Here is an 18,491-nt window from a genome sequence, read left to right on the forward strand (position 1 = left end):
CTAAGGGGCCGAGCTCAACCCCTGAAAAACATCACCTGAATTCAGTGATTTGAAGGAGTGTCCCAAAACTTCTGGCAATATAGTGTAGATTTGTTCATGTTGTCGGGTTAATAATTTATTGATTAATCATATTTGTACATCTTTAGAAATGTGAATTTGATTTATATGAATGTACATGTGATGTTTGATTAGAAATACATGAATTACTGTAGTTGCTCCACTTTACTGCATTTTGTCTTGAAATCACTGTGCCACATTCATTCATTTTTGTCAGTTTTACTCTCAATAAAATAAAATTCAATTTTAGTCAATTTTATTCAAAGAAAATGCAAAATGTAACCAAAGATTTCACCATTTTATGTATTATTTTAAACAACATGATCAGTGTAAGAGCGCGTTCACGATCGCATTCACCTTGTGCACCTGCACGTTCATGCAATTATTCAATCAGGCAATTAGGTGCCCATGGAGCAATGCATAAAATCATGCAGATACAAGACAAGAGCGCTAATTAAAGGGCTGCAGAGGCAGAAGACCACGTAGGGCTTCACTTCTGTCAGCCAAGAACAAGAGTCTGAGTCTACAGTGAGCACAGGTTCATCAAACTGGGCAGACGATTAGAACATCATCAACATAGCAGGTGGTCAGAATTTGGCATGTTGGACCTGTCTTGTGTCTATCATTCAAGCTGGCGTTGGTGTAATACTGTGGGGAATGTTTTCTTGGAGCGTTGTTTGAATCCCGAAGCCTAATTGTTATCAGTATTCCGTCTGAGTACATCCGTCCCTCTTTTTATGTCCAAGATTCACTCATAACATAATGCCGTTTTTTTGGTTGTTTTTTTTAATATCCCTTCTGCATGTCTAATTCTCTGATTCTGTTACACCGTGCAGGTTTTGCTCGAGAGAGAAATGGGCGTGGCTAGAGAAGTGACGCAGATGCGAATGACGCAGTAATTAAAACATACCGTCAGTGATGAGTGCCCTGCTGGTTAGCACTTTACCCAGCATGCACTTCAGCACAGCCAGAATTGTGCACACCAGGCCGCTGAGCACCGACACGCTGTAGAGGAAGTCGTCCTGAGAGAGAGAAGAGAAGAAGAGAGAGATGCGATGCACAGATGGATGTTGACAGAAGGGTGGAGAGGGGGAGAGTGAAAATGAGAGAGAGAGGGAGAGAGAGAGGGGTGAAAGATGAGCGATGGGGAGAGAGATGAGAAAAGCTGCATTCTTAATCTTAGCCAAATCATTAATACTGCATGCCAGCCTTGTAGGCAAGAAATACTGCAGCGCTGCAAGGTTACGGTTATTGAAACACAGCACTTTTCTTTCTTTCTCTCTCTCTCTCTCTCTCTCTTTCACAAACACACACACACAACATAAACATGCAATATATGTCAATAAACCCAGTGTGATGAATCTGCAGAATCCGAAAACTCTTTGAAGCTGCCAAGCAAAAGTAATTTAAAAATAAAACCCCAGAGGCGTGGTGATTTAGGATGCAACCCGGTAACAAAAAAAACAAGAGTTTATCCCTCTTGCAACACTTATAAGAGAACTTGCTGTCTACAGACCCCTGATCTCCACTTTCAAATAATGCCTCATGCATTTATCCAGCAGTTAAAGCTTTAAATTGTAAATCATGACGTCCAGATAGAGAAATGACCCAGAAGGTTTAAGCACATCAATCTATAGGGCCTAAGATGTATACTGTAGCACTGGAATGAAACACAGAGGAACACTTTTGTGTAAGTGCAAGTCACCTATGAAAAGAAAGCGACACACTGAGGAACCAAACGACCGAACGGTAGCTATGCTAATAACTCAAATTACAAATCTTAACAAACATTAATATACACTATATTGCCAAAAGTTTTAGGACATCTGTCTTTACATGCACATGAATGCAGTATGGAGTTGGCCCACCCTTTGCAGCTATAACAGCTTCAACTCTTCTGGGAAGGCTTTCCACAAGGTTTAGGAGTGTGTTTATGGGAATTTTTGACCATTCCTCTTGAAGCGCATTTGTGAGGTCAGGCACTGATGTTGGACGAGAAGGTCTGGCTTGCAGTCTCCGCTCTAATTCATCCCAAAGGTGTTCTATCGGGTTGAGGTCAGGACTCTGTGCAGTTCCTCCACACCAAACTCACTCATCCATGTCTTTATGGACCTTGCTTTGTGCACTGGTGTGCAGTCATGTTGGAACAGGAAGGGGTCATCCCCAAACTGTTCCCACAAAGATGGGAGCATGACATTGTCCAAAATGTGTTAGTATGGTGAAGCATTAAGAGTTCCTTTCACTGGGACTAAGAGGCCGAGCCCAATCCCTGAAAAACAACACCTGAAATCCTGATTTGGAGAGGTGGAGGAAACTTCTGGCAATATAGTGTACAAATGGATAAATCAACCTGACTTCAAAACAAATATATGTCGATTATGCAGTATTAAAAAAGGAGTGAAAAATGAAAGTCAAATATTTGAGAAGACTAAAGGAAGTACATCAGAAATAAATCTCTCCACTGTCTCCACAAGTGTCTCAATGCGGTAATCTCTGCAATATGTATATAAAATAAAATTTAAAAAAAAACAAAAAAAAAAAACAGGTCGTCAAAAAATCCCATATTAGTTTTGATTGATGCTTTGAATAAAGGAATAATAAAGTGAACATCACTGATGTACAATGTGTGACTAATACCTAATAATCTCTCTCTCTCTCTCTCTCTCTTTCTCTCTCTCTCTCTCTCTCTCTCTCTATTCCTGAGATACCGGTGATCCTGACCCCTTCTGACTCCTGATGCCCTACATCTGCTCTGGAGTCTCATCAGTTGGAACTGGAGGCTGCTAACTTGCTCACTACTTCAGAGGACGTGCCCACATGGACAGCCTAGAGATATGGGATTGCTGTGAATGGTACCATACGTTAAAACCAGAAATAATTTCCTGGTTACATTACTAATGACACTTCCTTGCATATAGTAGACAGGGAAATTCATAAACGGTTCCTCTCAAGGTTTCTTCCTCACATCGTCTCAAGCTTTTAATAGAAAAGACCACCATAGGACATAACATAGCTGGAATGGTTTTGGTTTGCAGCTTTGCTGAAAATATCTAAATGTAGACTTGTGAGCGATTCCAAGGCAACAATGGTTGCATACACTACGGATAATTTAGAGATGCCACTCAGCCTACAGGTATGTGTTTGTACAGAGGGAGGAAACCGGTGAGTATTTTTGGAAGAGTAGCAAAGTAGAAACCAATGTTAGCCAAAAGAGTCTTTTGGTATATTGTTAAGTGGACAGACAAAGCAAATAATCAGCATTAAATTACAAAAAGTGAAGCATGGTGGTGGATGTATGACCGTGAGATCCTGTTTTCGAACATCAGACCATTTGTACTTGATGCAACATCCTGACTTTATACTCAACTGCAATGAAAATGTCCAAATTTGAAAACCAACACGTGTACAGGGAGCATGTGTGAGTGACCCCAAAGCATGGAAACACCTCACACACAGTGTGGACGCAGGGTGCTCAGCCCCGGAGGTGTGAAACAAACATGCTACCAATAAGCCACTGTAACCAAGGGAAACTAAACCAGGATCAGGAAGCCATGATGCCTGTATGTTTTTTTTTCCAGTTCATTTGTTTTGAATAAACTGAACAAGCACTTTATATTTAGATAGGTGGAGCTCATTGAGAGAGAGTTTTAATCATTATTGCATGGAGGTGTTGATCAACACACACTGAGACACACTCCCATTACCTCGCTTGGTATTACTGTAAAAGAGGATTCTATATCGAACATACGTTGTGGATGTTTATCTTTTTTATGAGTTTTTTTTTTGTAAGACGGTGATCAAACACACACACACGCTCATGGGCATGTTGTCTTCAGAGGAAAGAACAAATAAACTCCTAAAAAGCTTTACTGTTCCCTATAGGGCTCTGTTCTGTTCTCATAACCTGATCAGAGCCTCAGTACTGCACCTGATACTGTACCCTGTTTTTTTTTTGTTTTGTTTTTTTAACACAGCCACTCGAAAATGGAATATTTGTTCACTCTTAAGTCAGACTCATGGCTGAGTAAATATATTAACACACACACACACACACAAACACCACTAGCTTTAAACTAAAACTTTATAATAAGCAAAAAGAAAACACATCCAGTTTAAACAAACTGTTCATTGTTCAATATAATTAACTGATAAGGTGGATGGGTTTGTTTAACAATGTGTGTGTGTGTGCGTGTGTCCAAACACAAAATTATATAACATGCCTTACGGACTATATTATTTAATACTGAAATTTGAGTATGAGTGTGATGTAGAAACCCCTCCCCCTTTCCCTGCCCCTCAACCCTGTCCCTCCCCCTCCCGCGCCTTTCCTACCCAAATCTGTATTCCATCCCATCAAGAGCAGTTTCCAACAGATGCTGGGATCTTTAATAATCAGCATGCTCGTAGCATTATACAAACATCCACATAAACACACACACCCTAACAAACAAAAGCACATCAATCACCACATGATTTTGCACACACATACACATACACACACACACACTTTACAGGAGTCAGAATTCGGCATACACACCCCTGACTGAATATCCTTAACATTTTGTTACTCAGCTAGGTTTCGTCTGTGTGAGCAGATGTGAGACAGGAGGATTGTGTGTCTGTGACAAGATGTTCATTGGGGAAAAGAGAAAGAGAGGATGAGCGAGGGGTATAGACAGATTGTGTTTGTGTAAGACAGCAAAACGTCAAAGTGTGTGTGTAAAAGTGTGTGGAAATGAGAAAGGGTTGTGGCGAGAAGAAAAAAAAGATTGAGTATGTGGATGAATGGATGTGTGTTGGTGAAAGACGAGGAAAAAAGGTGAAGAACAGCTTGGAAGTGTATAGAGCACAAGGATGAAAGGGAGAAAGTTTGTGTGTGTGTGTGACATCAGTAGCAGATGAAGGCAGCAAAAAAAAAATATCAGATCTATTTTTAACAGGTGCTTGTATGTGCCAAATGCAGCTTCACAGGCCAGAGCAGGAGCTCAGGTCCTCTAGAGAGCAGCCAGAGTCCTGATTAAAACATCACCACACACACTTACACACACACACACACTTTTGTCTCCAGTTTCTCTCACATTCTTCTGTTCTACTAACTCGGTTAAATTTCAGCATGGGGTAAGTAAAGCGCAGAATGTGTGTTTGTGTATTTATGTGTGTGTGTGTGAACACGTGTGTGTGTGTGTGTGTGTTGGAGGTGGGGAATAACCGAGCTCTCTTCCCTCCTTATGTTGCCAAGCAGCCCGAATTGCCTGGCAACAGAGGAGTGAGCTGATTCGCAGCATGCACACACCCGTCCCTGGTTTCCCACTTCACCCTGTGACGCTGTCTCATCTCACTTCACACCTCAGCTGTGTTCTGTCACTTCTTTCTCTTCTGACGTCTTGGCAAATCTTTTTTTTTTATTAGGAAAGTGAATGTTTAAATGATTTGTCTGGGAAGTCTTTAATTAAAAGAAAATGATGCTGATTGTTATAAATATCTTACTGATTTGGACTGAATCATGTGATGCTGGTTAACTGAATGCAGCTCAGAGAGGGGAGAGTTTCTTTTCTTTTTTTTTCTTTCTCGTTCAATGATGAAAACACAACGGTGAATGAAGGCATTGTCCCCCTTCTCATGTCTGATCTCTTTAGAGCAGAGCTGGTAATCAGGACAAAAAAAGTCTCAGGAGTAGGAGGATTTTACTTTTAATACAAGCATTTGACAAATAAAGGCCAGATTCATTAACATGGGAATGTAGAATCTGCTCATTAGGTTCTGCACAAAAACAACTGCATTCATTCATCTTCAGTAACTGCTCTTTTTCTTGGCCGGAGTCACTGAGGTTTAAATCGCTAACTTCTTTATATTTTGGGAACCAGTTAAGTATGTTAGAATGATCACGGTTTTGTACAATCAAAAAAAGGTATTGTCAGGATTGTTGTGGGAGTGGGGTTGAGTGGGGAAAAAACCCAAAACATTATAATTATTCTAAATTATTTGTAATCAGTAATCATTAAAAAGTGATTTTTGTCACTATTCAGTCATGTTGCTTACCCAGACGCAGAGTTTTATTTAATTGGACCTTGGTCTATCCCCTATGTCCTTGTCTTGATATGGTAAGTGCACAAGCTGTAATACAGCCATACATTTACTCATTCACTCATTTATCTCATCAACAAGCTAAAAAGTTCAGTTCAGACTTCTCCGTCTCATGGATTACAGCTCTTCCTCTGGGATTTTCAGAGATTCCCAAACCAACTGTCAGATTGTGTGAGAGACTCTCAGGTTCTGGGTCTGTTCCTGAGATCTTTATCCCCTGGGATGATACAGCTCTAGTGGGAGCCAATATTCTCTGGTAACTGAGAGTAGCCATTTAGTAACTGGTTTTATGACAAAAAAGAAATTGTACATTTTTAGCAAGGCAGTGGACTAAACAAGGATAATCCAAAAGAGAAGCAAAATAGTCAGGGCACGTTTAAGGGAAACAGGGAAACATGGATCAGGACTCATAAAAGAATGGCAAGACCTTGCGAGAACTCATCTAAATCCTAGTTTGCTAAGTCACCTTCAATCAGGGGGAAGTTCCTGGTGCTGCTGCTTGACTCTCAGAAGGTCCAGTTGACCCGCAAGTGCTATGGCTAGGACAGGTGTCTCAAAGAAGCCTGATATCATAGTATAGGATCCATATCCATGTAGAAAAAGGTACAGCAGGATGGCTCATCCTTTGCATGATGCACTAGTGTGTTAAGAACTTTGGAAGAACATCCCTGTCTAATACAGCTGCTCTTTTGAACAAGTAAGTGCTCCTTAAGGAAAACTCTGGCCTTAAGTTGCTCAGCAACTAGAACAGTTTAGTGTTACCCAAAACTGAGCAAGGCTCAAGGGGTACAGTTCCTGGACCACTGGTCTAGTTTATTAATGAGTTGTGTGATTGGTTTGTGACCTGTTCCAGTGCAGGACAATAATTCAGTTAGGACTTACTGATTAGTCGACATACATTAAAACAGAAGTGCCAACACTTACATGCCCAAACATGTCAAAATATCTTGCTTCTTTAGGGAATAATAATTTTCAAGATTTCCAGGAGGTAAATGTATTTAAGAATTATAATAACTACAACCATATTGGTGCATCAGTGGTTCCTTCCAACCTCCCAGAAGACATGCCTGTAGACGTAGTGGCTTAACCTTGTCTCCTAAGGTTAATTATGGAAAGGCATCCCAATCTATTGGGCATATCTGCCTCATGTCCAGTTTTTCTGGTATACAGTCCGGAACTACTGCAGCCCTGACCAGGATAGAAGTGTTAATGATTAATAAATAAATGAATATTAGGTAGTGTGTTAGGTAGAGTAAATTCCCAGGCCATCTTTGCTAAACAGTTGATCCAAATGGGGTAGGTATAGTGGAGTCAGGTACTAGAGGTACTAGGTTTGCTGAGTTTTCCAGGATGGAAAGTAACTGCAAAGAAGAGAATTAGAAGGTTCTGGATAAAACAATTGGAGGTCATTTGGTGCTGAAAGCAAAATGCAATCTGGTCTGCTAAAAAGCTGTAAAGATGGAATAGCACAGTGAAATAGCCCTGCTGTATTTGCATATTTATGAGGATGACTGGACATTTCATGGTCCCTGAGGTCCCTACAGATATACAATATTTTTTTCAGATCCAGTACATGAGGCACTGCTTAGAAAACTTTACCCACACCAACCATAGCCAAGGAAAGTAGAAATGAATGTCCAATTGTAAATTGGGTCCAGGAACAGGAAAATGTATGAGTGTATCCGGAAAAGTTCTTGGCACTGACTGAAAGTTCACAAGGAGGCAAATTGACACATCTTTGCAAAGTAACAGTGTGTACAACAACACTGGCATGACCTCAGGCCAACCTTGACCTCAGGCCTGGAGTTTCTGATGTCTAGTTTTATAAGAATAATGGCTACAATTCTCATGTCCCTGTTGCTGTCGCGTCTTGTAACGTTGCTCAGGTTTGTCAGCAGTACAAAGAGCATTATTAATAGCCTGTTAACAGCTAAATGTACAACAAATTCAGCTGTAGCTAGATCACAGTTTGATAACCAGTTACAGTATCAGGTTAACCTTTTTCAAAAACTTTGGTTTACTACTATGTACCATGATCTGAATGATCTAGACATGCTGGTAGACACCTGGTTGCTAATGACACTCTTGGGAGATAATTCATCTGGGGATTACACCTTGCAGGAGAAAAAAAAAGAGAGCATCTAAGCAGTTAATAGAAGCTTCAGCAATACTGTTGCAGGCCCTAAAAATATACACATGGCATCCCTTCAGCCCAAGGCAATGGGTTAGCAGTCTGAAAAGAGTCTAGCCAGCAAGACCAAGGCACAGAGGATTCACAATGGAAAGTGCGGAACAGAGGAGAAGGCAGCAGTGTAAACTCCTCATCAATCATATACTGCGTAAAGGGACTTAGCAACAGGATTTTCATCAATCCCATCAATCTTTTTCTTACTCATGCACAGACTGGACTTCTTTTTCATAAATCCTGCTGCCACTCTATAGATATTATACAGAAGCCCAAACAGTGTACTCTACAGCTACAGTGTAGTCTGTAGCTAAAATCTACAGCTAAAGTATACAGCTTCAATCTACAGCTATAGTCTACAGCTACAGTGTAGTCTATAGCTAAAATCTACAGCTAAAATATATGATATACGCTACAGTCTACAGGTACACTCTACAGCTACAGTGTAGTCTATAGCTAAAATCTACAGCTAAAGTATACAGATACACTCTACAGGTACAGTCTGCAGCTATACTCTGTAGTCTACAGCTACAGTCTATTCTTTACAGCTACAGTGTAGTCTATGGCTAAAGTAATCTACAGCTAAAGTAAACAGATACACTCTATTGTCTACAGGTACAGTCTACAGCTACAGTTTACAGCTATACTCTACAGTCTACAGGTACACTCTACAGTCTACAGCTACACTCTACAGTCTACAGGTACACTCTACAGTCTACAGCTACACTCTACAGCTACAGTTTACAGCTATACTCTACAGTCTACAGGTACACTCTACAGTCTACAGCTACACTCTACAGCTACAGTTTACAGCTATACTCTACAGTCTACAGGTACACTCTACAGTCTACAGGTACACTCTACAGTCTACAGGTACACTCTACAGCTACAGTTTACAGCTATACTCTACAGTCTACAGGTACACTCTACAGTCTACAGGTACACTCTACAGTCTACAGCTACACTCTACAGTCTACAGGTACACTCTACAGTCTACAGCTACACTCTACAGCTACAGTTTACAGCTATACTCTACAGTCTACAGGTACACTCTACAGTCTACAGCTACACTCTACAGCTACAGTTTACAGCTACACTCTACAGTCTACAGGTACACTCTACAGTCTACAGGTACAGTCTACAGCTACAGTTTACAGCTATACTCTACAGTCTACAGGTACACTCTACAGTCTACAGCTACACTCTACAGCTACAGTTTACAGCTATACTCTACAGTCTACAGGTACACTCTACAGTCTGCAGCTACACTCTACAGTCTACAGGTACAGGCTACAGCTACACTTTACAGCTACACTCTATAGTCTACAGCTACAATCTATTCTCTACAGCTACAGTGACTACACTCTTTAGTCTACAGTCTACACTCTACAGCTACACTTTACAGTCTACAGCTACACTCTACAGCTATAGTCTACAGCTACAGCATAGTCTACAGCTACAATCTACAGCTACAGTGTCATCTACAGCTATAGTCTACAGCTACAGCATAGTCTACAGCTACACTCTACAGCTATAGTCTACAGCTACAGCTACAATCTACAGCTATAGTCTACAGCTACAGCATAGTCTACAGCTACAATCTACAGCTACAGTGTAATCTACAGCTATAGTCTACAGCTACAGCTACAATCTACAGCTATAGTCTACAGCTACAGCATAGTCTACAGCTACAATCTACAGCTACAGCATAGTCTACAGCTACAGTCTACAGCTACAGCATAGTCTACAGCTACAATCTACAGCTACAGCATAGTCTACAGCTACAGTCTACAGCTACAGTGTAGTCTACAGTTACACTCTACAGCTATAGTCTACAGCTACAATCTACAGCTACAGCATAGTCTACAGCTACAGTCTACAGCTACAGTGTAGTCTACAGTTACACTCTACAGCTATAGTCTACAGCTACAATCTACAGCTACAGTGTAGTCTACAGCTCCACTCTACAGCTATAGTCTACAACTACAATCTACAGCTATAGTCTACAGTTACAATCTATAGCTATAGTCTACAGCTACAGTGTAGTCCCCAGCTACAATCTACAGCTATAGTCTACAGCTACAGCATAGTCTACAGCTACAATCTACAGCTACAGCATAGTCTACAGCTACAATCTACAGCTACAGTGTAGTCTACAGCTACAGCATAGTCTACAGCTACAGTCTACAGCTACAGTGTAGTCTACAGTTACACTCTACAGCTATAGTCTACAGCTACAATCTACATCTACAGTGTAGTCTACAGCTCCACTCTACAGCTATAGTCTACAGCTACAATCTACAGCTATAGTCTACAGCTACAATCTATAGCTATAGTCTACAGCTACAATCTACAGCTATAGTCTACAGCTACAATCTATAGCTATAGTCTACAGCTACAGTGTAGTCCCCAGCTACAATCTACAGCTATAGTCTACAGCTACAATCTACAGCTATAGTCTACAGCTACAATCTATAGCTATAGTCTACAGCTACATTGTAGTCTACAGCTCCACTCTACAGCTATAGTCTACAGCTACAGTCTACAGCTACAATCTATAGCTATAGTCTACAGCTACATTGTAGTCTACAGCTCCACTCTACAGCTATAGTCTACAGCTACAGTCTACAGCTACAATCTATAGCTATAGTCTACAGCTACAGTGTAGTCTACAGCTACAATCTACAGCTACAGTGTAGTCTACAGCTACACTCTACAGCTATAGTCTATAGCTATAGTCTACAGCTACAGTGTAGTCTACAGCTACAATCTACAGCTACAGTGTAGTCTACAGCTACACTCTACAGCTATAGTCTACAGCTACAGCGTAGTCTACAGCTACAATCTACAGCTACAGTGTAGTCTGCACCTACAGTCTACAGCTACAGCACAGTCTACAGCTATAGTGTGGTCTACAGCATACAGCTAAAGTCTACAGCTACAGCATAGTCTGCAGCAACAGTCTACAGTCTACAGCTTCAGTTTACAGCTACAGTCTACAGCTATAGAGTAGTCTACAGTTAAAGTCTACAGCTACAGTCCACCACTACAACTACAATCTACAACTACAGTGTAGTCTACAGCTATAGTCTACAGTCTATAGCTACGGTGTAGTCTACAGCTACAGTCTACAGCTACAATGTAGCCTACAGCTACCATCTACAGTCTTCAGCTACAGCCTAGAGCCAAAGTCTACAGCTACAGTGTAGTCTACAGTCTACAGCTACAGTGTAGTCTACAGTCTACAGCTACAGTCTGACAAATTTCAGATGTTCGGGTCTTCAGGTGTGAGAAGACAAGCATACCCTGGTATCACCAGTGTGATTGTTTAACATGTAAAATACAGAACACTTCCATCAAAGGATCCATTTCTTACCACTTCAGGGAGCACTCTGGTGGCAAGAGCATGGATAGCCTTAACCAGGATGGTTAGCGCAGACAGGATAAACACCACTCCCAAAACCACACAAGCTCTGCAGAAAAAAAACACACATTACGTTAGCCAAAGTAAGCGACAAAAGATTGAATATCAACTCTATGTACTTTCGTCAGCCTCAGGCACTTCCAAAATAGCATCATGGCCACACCAGAACTTTTCGAACCAACTTGAACCTGGATCGATATATTTATTCTATTCTTAAAGATATGTTTTCTGCAGAATAAACCTCTGTACTATTTACTGCAGTGAGGAGCAAAAGATGATGGGGTGTTCTGTTCTAGGAGAGAACCGATGACAGGGTGGTGTGATCAGTGAGGTGTTTTGTTCCAGGGCAGATTGCCAATGCCAATTTTTATTTAGCAAAGAACAGCATGTCAGGAGGCAAGAGAACAAAATTAGTCATGCTCTCTATGAGTCTCCCCTGTCAATCACAACGACAGAAGAGCGCAGATAGAGCTTTTCTCTGAGTCTGTTACACTGCCCTATGATGCAGCAGGGGCAGCAGTATGAAAAGATGTGTTTATGTGTCTTGAAGGAAGCAAGTGTATCATAACTCCTGTCCAATTAGCAATGTACTATCACACTTTTTTATTTATATACAGTTGTTATCCTAATGATAAGCTAGTTCCTGTTATCACTTACTTTATAGCAGCAGCAATCACCACTTAGACTTAGCTTGTCTTGTTACAGAGAAACCTTCGTCCTTAAGGCATTCCTGAACCTCCATCTGTTCATGCTAATGCTGCCCTTTAGGCTTGGTGGTAAGACTGAAAATTCAAGCTTATTCTGTGGCAGAGATATTATAAATAAATATTTACCACAACATGTTTATACGTGACCTTTACAAAATGATCTATGACTAGCTGGTGTTGTCAAGGCACGCTGAGCCAAGATGGACTGCATGCTCTAGTTACTGTAGCTCAGTCTCTGATGACAGTCCAAACTTTGTGAAATTCCACCACAATTAAAAATCTCACTGGATTAAAGAATGTTATGTAATCATATGCATATTTAGGAATATTTACAGATATTTGCCACGCTGATATTCAGTATGACTGCACAACTACAAGTACGGTATTAATTTTATACAACGATTGTGAGTAAGTGACGTTTCAGACACAATATGACCAAACATTTTGTTTATTTTTGCTAATCAGATCCAGAAAAGGCCTGACTAGCTAGCTAACATCAATTTCTACAGTCCTGTTAGAGGTGCTTCTGGTGAAATTGGTGTCCTTTCTTCATTTTCGCCTTCATCTGAAAAACTTTTATATTTCAAGCCAAAAGTTACTGAAAATATCGATCCGTCTTCTAATAACGTCGCTAACTCTACTTTACTAACTGTTTCCAACTAGGAAGTGGAATTTTATCTTGAGCGGAGATGCGACACAAACAATGAATCGTCCCAGATCGGCTACTGGAAAAGCAGGAACTCATGGAACACAAGCTCGACCAATCAGATTAGAGCGGAGTGAATCAGCGCTAACTGTTGTAAGTATAACAGATTCAGTATTTCACATGATTTTTTTAAGAATACTCCAATTTGTCTTGACACATTTGGAGTGACTATACATCTGATATTTCTAGATGTCATTAGAAATGATGTCAGTAATATTAATTTAAAACACTGGGTAGTGTATAAACAATAAAACATGGCGTATGATGAAAATATAAAGAGAAAAGGTTAGCATCTTTCTCTATGTTCTTTCTCATGGTGCTATTGCAATAGGCATGCTGGGGATGGCTGGGACCACTTTATTGTAGAAGATCAGGGTTGTGCTCAGAATTCAAACAGCTTGATTAGGGAGTAAATTGAGACGTTACCGGATACCGAGTTTCTCTTTTAAAGGTCAGATTACAACTTCACGTCTGAAGGCGGATTTTAAACGACGAGCTTAGGGAGAAGTCCTTCTTCTATTTTATACAGCTTATTATGAGCATATTAACCATCTACCCATTTGATTGAGTATCATATTAACCTTCTTTAGAATCCTGAGTACATTTGGATGTCGTAGATAAAGTAGCTCAAGCAAATTAGGCAGATAATAAAAGTCTTAAAACATCAGTAAGTAATATGAGAAACGTTAGAATTGGGCTGAAAGCAAGTTTGAAAATTTACATTAACCTAGAGACCAAAAGTTGAGGACGTTATCAACATTATTTTACAGTCTTGGATTTTTTACAGAAAAAATCTTCAAGAAATTCTTCTTTCTTCTGACACACTCTTATTATTAAGAATATTATTAAGGTTAAAGTTGATAGCTGCTATGATGTATGTGATAACTAAAGCTTTATTCTTAGCCTGTGTATTAGCACATGATCTAGCTAGCTAAGTAGCCTTATCAGTAGGCTAGTGTAACCTCATATCCTACACAGGAGAACTGTTATGTTCACACATGCAGCGACAAAGTGACCAGAGATCGTTTTCTGCAGCTGCTGATGACTACAGGACATGAACGAAGCGACTGTTGACGAATAGATATGGGCGTGTCCACATGAGCGACGTGACAAAGTTGACAAAAATCGAATGTATTATGAATTATGAATGTAGTTATTGCTATGGCAACCGTCGGGATAGGAGTAGTGGCACTGAGGTGTGGTGGTGGTGGTGGTGGTTAATCATGCATTTGGATCATAATAATGTATCATTTTAATCTATTTTTTCATGAGCTCTGACTCAATTCTGTTAGTAACAGCTGGTCCCAGCTACTGCCAACTAGATATCTAAACTCAATAACATGACTGGGGGACATAGGGTTATGTTTTTTACACGATGGTAATATTTACACATTTCAAGCAAATATTCTTAACGAAATAAATGCATAGAAATATTCTTTAACTAATCAACTTATTAACTCAGTTAATTACCAACAGTAAACAAGCAAACAAACTAAATAAACAACCAAATAAATAAATTGATTAATTAATAATTATTTTAGTATTTTCTGGACAATTTAAAAAATACTTGCAAATTGTAGTAGTAATAATACTACTACTACTACTAATAATAATAATAATAATAATAGTAAATAAATAAATAAATAAATAAGTCTTTTATATCTCAAACCAATAGTTACTGAAAATATTGATTGGTCTTCAAAATAAATAAATAAATTAATTAATTATTTTGTTTATTTGTTTAGTTAGTTAGTTATTTGCATTTTCTGTAAAATTTTCAAAATTGCTATATAAATCATTTATTTAAATATGACATAAATAAATAGAATAAATAAATAAACAAATAAATAAACCTTAAGTGATTGCTATTCTGAATCAGAAAAAGTTTTATTGCCAGGTACAGCAAAGGGTCAGCAAAGAGCACTTTACAGTACTAGGAATTTGTCTTGGTGTCAGGTGCAAACATATACACAGGTATGAAATGTCTGTACAGATGTACACAATTTTAGAAAAGAGCTAGAATAAGTTAAATAAATACTGTATAAAGTGACTTGCATGAGAAGTAGTGCAACAGAATGTAAAAAGTGAAAGTGACTGTCCAAACATATATACAGATGTGAGGTATGTACACAATCTAGAGTGAGATAAGTATTGTGAACAAAAATGTGAGTACTGATTTCATATAAAGACTTTCTATCATTTACTACTGAAGTATTTTCCAGAATATTTTGAAAAGGAATTGCAAATTGTATTTACAGAAGAATAAGCAGGATCCGGAGTAATTACTATCATTATTTTGATACGACAGGGTCATAACTCGCAGGACATGCAGAAATGCGACTGCACACAGACTTTGCATTCGCATTAAAAATTTGTCAGGCATTGTACAAGTGTGTAAACACAATGATGTGTTTTTGTTTGAATTATGCCACAATTTAAAAAAACACGAATACAATTTGTAATTGCTTCTTTTTTTTTTCATTCTTCAGGAAATACTTCTATAACGATAAAGTGTGTGTGGAAGGAATGCTGAAATAATTGTAATAGTTTCTGATCTGTTCTAAAGCTTTTTGTGTTTGTTAATTGAATCATTAAGCCTCACAGCTCAGATATGACTGGAGTTGTGTGTGTCAGTGGGTTTTTCTCAGGGTTCTCAGGTTTCATCCCACTTCCCATAAACATGCCAGTATGTGCTATGATTTTTTATTACTTTTTTTTTTTTTTTTTACTTTTGTTTCATTACCCTAATGAATGTTATGATGTGATTAAATAAATATGGAGCAGCTGCTGCAAAAGGATTCCAATAAGGGATATCATATGATGAAAACATGAAGGTTTGTTTTTATTCCACACATCACAGTGATTCCCGATCGCATTAACCTCAGAGTTTAATACAGCGCTGTGTGAGAACACCAGCACAAACGGTTTACATGCTCCCCTTTTTCCCTCCCATAGAGGCAGGTCTTAGCAGCTCTCCAGCTGATGTCGGGCTGTTTGCCGGAGCTCATCCTCGCTGCTCTGCACTGCTGGGGAATAATTAGCTTTACTCTCGAAACCTTTCCAGCCAAGGTTCTTTCACTAACGATATTCACACACGCCCACACATGCTCCTGCTGCCAGAGAACTCCTCAAGAGAACTTTTTGGATTTAATTGCGCTGGATTTAATTCAATCAGGCCAGAAGAGACCAAAATGGTGTGTGTGTGTGTGTGTGTGTGTGTGTGCGTGCGTGCGTGTGTGCGTATGTGTGTGTCAGATGGTCTAGTTATGCATGGTTAGGTAGAGAGTGTGTTTACATTGTTTGTTAGTTCACAGTGACTGTTAGTCTAGTTTTCTTAATAACCCTCTTTCTCTCTCTTTCTCTCTCTCTCCCTCTCTCTCTGTCTCTTTCTCTCTCTCTCTCTCTCTCTCTCTCTTTCTCTCTCTCACACACACACTCTCTCTCTCCATCTCTCTCTCTCTCTCTCTCCCTCCTTCTCCGTCTCTCTCTCTCTCTGTCTGTCTCTCTCTCTCTCATTCCCTCTCTGTCTCTCTCTCTCTCTGTCTCTCTCTCTCTCTCTCTGCATTGAGCTGTAATTACTCCTGTGCCGTTATTTTTTTATTTTTCTTTCTTTGCTTGTTCTTTCTCCATATTCTGGTCAGTTATGTGATGTCCCTAGAGAGAAAAAAGCAATAACATCCTGCCAGCTGTATAATGAGATTTATTTCTGAAGAGTAATAATAGATATTATTTGTAGCTATTGAGTGAAATGAGCAAAGTGGACTATTATTAGCTAAATCTTGAGTTTTAGTAGAGTTATTGTTTTACATGATGCTTATTTTATTTATTTTATTTATATCTATCTATCTATCTATCTATCTATCTATCTATCTATCTATCTATCTATCTATCTATCTATCAGTCTGTCTCTGCGTATATCTATCTATCTATCTATCTATCTATCTATCTATCTATCTATCTATCTATCTATCTATCTATTTTTCTGTCTGTCTATCTGTCTGTCTTTGAAACACAGGAAGAGGGTACAGATCTGTGATTAAGAACTGCTGTAGTAATCATAAATACTGTCTTGTGTTTATCCCAGAACTAGATTCAGAGTGTCCTGTAATAATATAACAGACTACATGAATCTGCTCTGTCACTTTTTTCACCACTGAGAAAATCTGTTTGAAAATCTAGCCACTGTAGTGCTTGTCTCAGTAGCTGATTACTAACTGCTGTTCAGCACAAAGCAGGGCTTAGTACTGGATTGCTGATTTTCTCTAGAAATTAAATAAATAAATAAATAAGACTAGTCCAGCAGGAACTCTCCCGATTATCCTTCCAGCGCCGATCCTGACACACTTCCTGTTACTGATGTCCCCAGATGTCATTTTCTCAACTAGTTAGCATATTCCTTTTACTCATTCGAGATTTATTTCTGAAGAGTATTAATACATATTATTAGATAGTATTATTATTATTATCTTTCTGTCTATTTTGTCTATCTATCTATCTATCTATCTATCTATCTATCTATCTATCTATCTATCTATCTATCTATCTATCTATTGCCTGTCTGACCATCTGTCTGTCTGTCTATCTATCTATCTATCTATCTATCTATCTATCTATCTATCTATCTATCTATCTATCTATCTATCTATCTATCTACCTATCTATTGCCTGTCTGTTTGTCTGTCTGTCTATCTATCTATCTATCTATCTATCTATCTATCTATCTATCTATCTATCTATCTGTCTGTCTATCTATCTATCTATCTATCTATTGCATGTCTGTCTATCTATCTATCTATCTATCTATCTATCTATCTATCTATCTATCTATCTATCTATCTATCTATCTATCTATCTATCTATTGCCTGTCTGACCATCTATCTATCTATCTATCTATCTATCTATCTATCTATCTATCTATCTATCTATCTATCTATCTATCTGTCTGCCTGTCTGTCTATTGCCTGTCTGACTGTCTGTCTGTCTGTCTGTCTGTCTATCTATCTATCTATCTATCTATCTATCTATCTATCTATCTATCTATCTACCTATCTATTGCCTGTCTGTTTGTCTGTCTGTCTATCTATCTATCTATCTATCTATCTATCTATCTATCTATCTATCTATCTATCTATCTATCTATCTATCTATCTATCTATCTATCTATCTATCTATCTATCTATCTATCTATCTATCTATCTATCTATTGCCTGTCTGACCATCTATCTATCTATCTATCTATCTATCTATCTATCTATCTATCTATCTATCTATCTATCTATCTATCTATCTGTCTGCCTGTCTGTCTATTGCCTGTCTGACTGTCTGTC

General features: G+C 38.8%; 2 protein-coding genes across 2 annotated transcripts in view; one reads left to right on the top strand and one right to left on the bottom strand.

Moving 5' to 3' along the window:
* Window positions 1-18,491, bottom strand: part of tmem163b (transmembrane protein 163b) — a 51,576-nt gene that overhangs the window by 9,278 nt on the left and 23,807 nt on the right. The window contains exons 5-6 of the mRNA XM_058381649.1: window positions 11,703-11,799; window positions 968-1,079 (exon numbers count right to left, since the gene is read on the bottom strand). Coding sequence (XP_058237632.1) covers window positions 968-1,079; window positions 11,703-11,799 — 209 coding nt within the window. The remainder of the gene's footprint in view (window positions 1-967; window positions 1,080-11,702; window positions 11,800-18,491) is intronic.
* LOC131347539 (uncharacterized) lies at window positions 4,602-10,471 on the top strand. The gene is made up of 2 exons (XM_058381648.1): window positions 4,602-5,175; window positions 8,942-10,471. Exons 1-2 carry the CDS (start codon window positions 5,171-5,173, stop codon window positions 9,861-9,863), a joined length of 927 nt encoding a protein of 308 aa, XP_058237631.1. The 5' UTR covers window positions 4,602-5,170; the 3' UTR covers window positions 9,864-10,471.

Source organism: Hemibagrus wyckioides, linkage group LG27, assembly GCF_019097595.1.
Source record: "Hemibagrus wyckioides isolate EC202008001 linkage group LG27, SWU_Hwy_1.0, whole genome shotgun sequence".
NCBI classification, from domain to species: domain Eukaryota; kingdom Metazoa; phylum Chordata; class Actinopteri; order Siluriformes; family Bagridae; genus Hemibagrus; species Hemibagrus wyckioides.